Below are 3397 nucleotides of genomic sequence, written 5' to 3'. Positions count from 1 at the left end.
CCCTCTAGCTCCCCCTTCCTCCCCCCTCTAGCTCCCCCCTCCGGCTCCCCCCTCCTCCTCCCCCCTCTAGCTCCCCCTTCCTCCCCCCTCTAGCTCCCCCTTCCTCCCCCCTCTGGCTCCCCCTTCCTCCCCCCTCTAGCTCCCCCCTCCTCCCCCCTCTGGCTCCCCCCTCCTCCCCCCTCTGGCTCCCCCCTCCTCCTCCCTCTAGCTCCCCCTTCCTCCCCCCTCTGGCTCCCCCTTCCTCCCCCCTCTAGCTCCCCCCTCCTCCCCCCTCTGGCTCCCCCTTCCTCCCCCCTCTGGCTCCCCCCTCCTCCCCCCTCTAGCTCCCCCCTCCTCCCCCCTCTAGCTCCCCCCTCCTCCCCCCTCTGGCTCCCCCTTCCTCCCCCCTCCTCCTCCCCCTTCCTCCCCCTCTGGCGCCCCCTTCCCCCCCCCTCTGGCTCCCCCTTCCTCCCCCCTCCTCCTCCCCCTTCCTCCCCCTCTGGCTCCCCCTTCCTCACCACTCGTGTGACTCCAAGACACAGCTGGACAGCTGTGTGTGTGTGTGTGTGCAAAGCTGTCATCAAGGCAAAGGGTGGCTACTTTGAAGAATTTCAAATATAAAATATATTTGATTTGTTTAACACTTTTTTGGTTACTACATGATTCCATATGTGTTATTTCATAGTTTTGATGTCTTCACTATTATTCTACAATGTTAGAAAATAGTACAAATAAAGAAAAACCCTTGAATGAGTAGGTGTGTCCAATCTTTTGACTGGTAGTGTATTTACCCCCACTCTTTCTCACAAGACCCCACTGCACTGTCGGGGCCTGTAGGCTGTTTTCCCTTGTGGAGGGCAAGCCAAGTTTTTCCATTGTCACATCACATTCAGCCCAGTGCATAGGCTTATCCAATTCCCATCGGAATAGAAGGTTTACTAAAGTCAAAAGGGCTGAATTATACCATTTCCTGTTCCATTCTTCCTCGTTTCCCATTCTCCAGTGTTCCATTCTCAATGATCTTTGTTTTATATCATGTTCCTGAGGACTTTAGCACATTTCCATTTGAATCGGCAACATCTAATCCATCTCCTCTACATTGTCCTTCAGGGCATGTGTTATACAGTACAATCCTTTGTTCTTATTCTTGTCCATGTTCTCTTGGTCCTCCAAAAAGTTTAACCCATAAAGCACCTGTATTCGTCTTCAGTGGGCACACGGCTCATTCCTAGTCACAGAACCAAACTGTTTTCTCTGTTTTCCTCATACATAGTGCTTAGTGTATTTGTTGCTGTGTCCCTTCTGGGCACCCTTACTGTGTTTGTTGCTATGTCCCTTCTGGGCACCCTTACTTTGTTTGTTACTGTGTGTGTGTTGTGTGTCGTGTTGCTCTCCCTGAAGAGTGTGTAGTCCTCATAGCCCCCATATAGTTCAGATAACTGGGGAGCAGGTCACCACCAGGCTCCATCCCTGCTCCCGACACCGGGTCCACATAACTCTCACTGGGCTTGGCGTAGCTGGCCTCGCCCATGGGTAAATACAGATGGCCCTTCTCCTGGTAAGGCGGAGCTCGCTGCATCTCCATCTCCAGCCCTGAAGCCCCAGGCCGGACTCGGACCCCGGCTATGCCAGGAAAGGTGTACTGCTCCTGGGCATAGCGCTTCTCCAGGTGGTGGGTGATGGCTAGCTGGAAGAGGTGGAGGAGCTCTACCAGGTTGAGAAGGAGAGAGACTCCAGCGATGGCCTGGGTGTAGATGGTGAAGATGGTCTTCTCCGTGGGTCTGGAGACGAAGCAGTCCACCGTGTGAGGACAGGGGTCCCGCACGCACTCGAACCGGGCCGGGACCACGAAGCCGTAGAGGTACCATAGTCCGACGATGAAGCCGACCTCCAGGAGGATCTTGAGGAGGATGCTGGCGGCGTAGGCAGTGAGGAGACGGCCCTTCAGCTGAGGAGTCTCTTTCCCTCCTTTCTCCTCCTCTACTTCTAGCTCCTTTTTCACCTCCCTCTTCTTCTCCCCATCCTCCTTTACCCCTCCCCTCTCTCCTCCCTCACCACCACCCTCCTCCGTCCTCTCTTCCTCATCCTCCTGCTTGTCCTCCTCCTTCGCAGCCCTCATTGCCACATACCCAAAATAAAAAATTGTCGGAGTGGAAACAAAAATCACCTGGAGGACAAAATACCGGAAATGTGATATGGGGAAGGCTTTGTCGTAACACACGGCGGTACATCCAGGTTGCCTGGTATTACAGACGAAGTTGTCCTGTTCGTCGTCCCAGGCTGACTCTGCGGCGGTGCCCAGGACCAGCATGCGGAACAGGAAGAGGACAGTGACCCAGACACGGCCCACCCCGGTGCTATACTCCTGCCCTTCCTCCAACAGGTGCTCCAGGAAGGACCAGTCAGCCCTGGACATCCTCTGTCACCTGGGGGGGGGGGGGTAAGCAAGTAAACACATGAAAATACACATATACAGGTATGAGATGTTAAGTCTCCATACACAGACGCAAAGGCTTGCTTTCTCTCTATCTCTCTTTCTAACACTCACACACATACTCTCTCTCTCTTTCTATCACACAGACCGGTGAAAGGAGGTGAAACATCTGTGAATACAGGCTAGGAAAATGTGTGTGCCATCAAACATCATGTTTCTACATTATACAATGTAATAACACCTCTTTCAATTTTTAAACACCTTTGCTTTTTTTCTAACTCGGTTTGTGACTGAACTGACATCTCGTTGTGATTTTAAAAACATGTTATTTCGTAAGAACATGCCTTGAGTGATCTAACTTCTAACTCTGAAGGTTTGTAGAATAATATAAGGTTTTACTAGAGATGATGTGTGACAGACAGAACACAACGTGGGGGGGGGATGGGGGGGGGGTGCGTGCAGGTCTTTAGATGTTGTACACATGAAATTGTGAAATCTATGTGATGACTTTGAATCAACATGGAAAAATGTTAGTTGACAACTCAACCAAATGTAAATCAACACGACCGTCATGTGCCCACAATGCCATAAGAATACATAAAAAAAAGACCAGTTTGGAATAAAAGCGATCCATTCTTACCTTTCAGTCGTAAAGTTGGGTTGTTCTCTTTGTTGACTTCTCCTCAGTACTCCTACTCCGTAGTTAAGTGGTCTGTTCCGCAGGCGGTGGGGTGCGCTTCTTTAACCAGCACCCCAGTCGGAAAAAGTGGGGAGAATTTCCCAATGCATTTTATTGGCCTGCCCACAGGAACTTGGTCCAGGAAAGGGAATGGATGAATTCTAAAACATTTATCTGTTCGCTGCGCTGCGCTGCACACCGCCACCGACCTCCTAGATGGACTGTCGATAATGAAGGGTTTATTTGTTGGAAGTACTCAGCTAGAATAAGTGACAGTGCTAAAGATATCAACTTGTAGGCCTATC

At 51.3% G+C, this 3397-nt stretch overlaps 1 protein-coding gene across 1 annotated transcript; it reads right to left on the bottom strand.

The window, feature by feature from the left end:
- Positions 1–1339: 1339 nt before the first annotated feature.
- Positions 1340–3110, bottom strand: LOC311125446 (gap junction alpha-4 protein-like; the record flags this gene model as incomplete). Its single annotated transcript, XM_084199498.1, has 2 exons — positions 3054–3110; positions 1340–2405 (listed from the first exon to the last, which is right to left on the bottom strand). The coding sequence occupies exon 2, from the start codon at positions 2393–2395 to the stop codon at positions 1340–1342; it is 1056 nt and encodes a 351-aa protein (XP_084055624.1). The 5' UTR covers positions 2396–2405; positions 3054–3110.
- Positions 3111–3397: the final 287 nt, after the last annotated feature.

This window comes from Coregonus lavaretus (genome assembly GCF_964263955.1).
Source record: "Coregonus lavaretus genome assembly, contig: HAP1_SCAFFOLD_500, whole genome shotgun sequence".
NCBI lineage: Eukaryota > Metazoa > Chordata > Actinopteri > Salmoniformes > Salmonidae > Coregonus > Coregonus lavaretus.
This window is presented reverse-complemented; position numbering and strand designations above follow the sequence as displayed.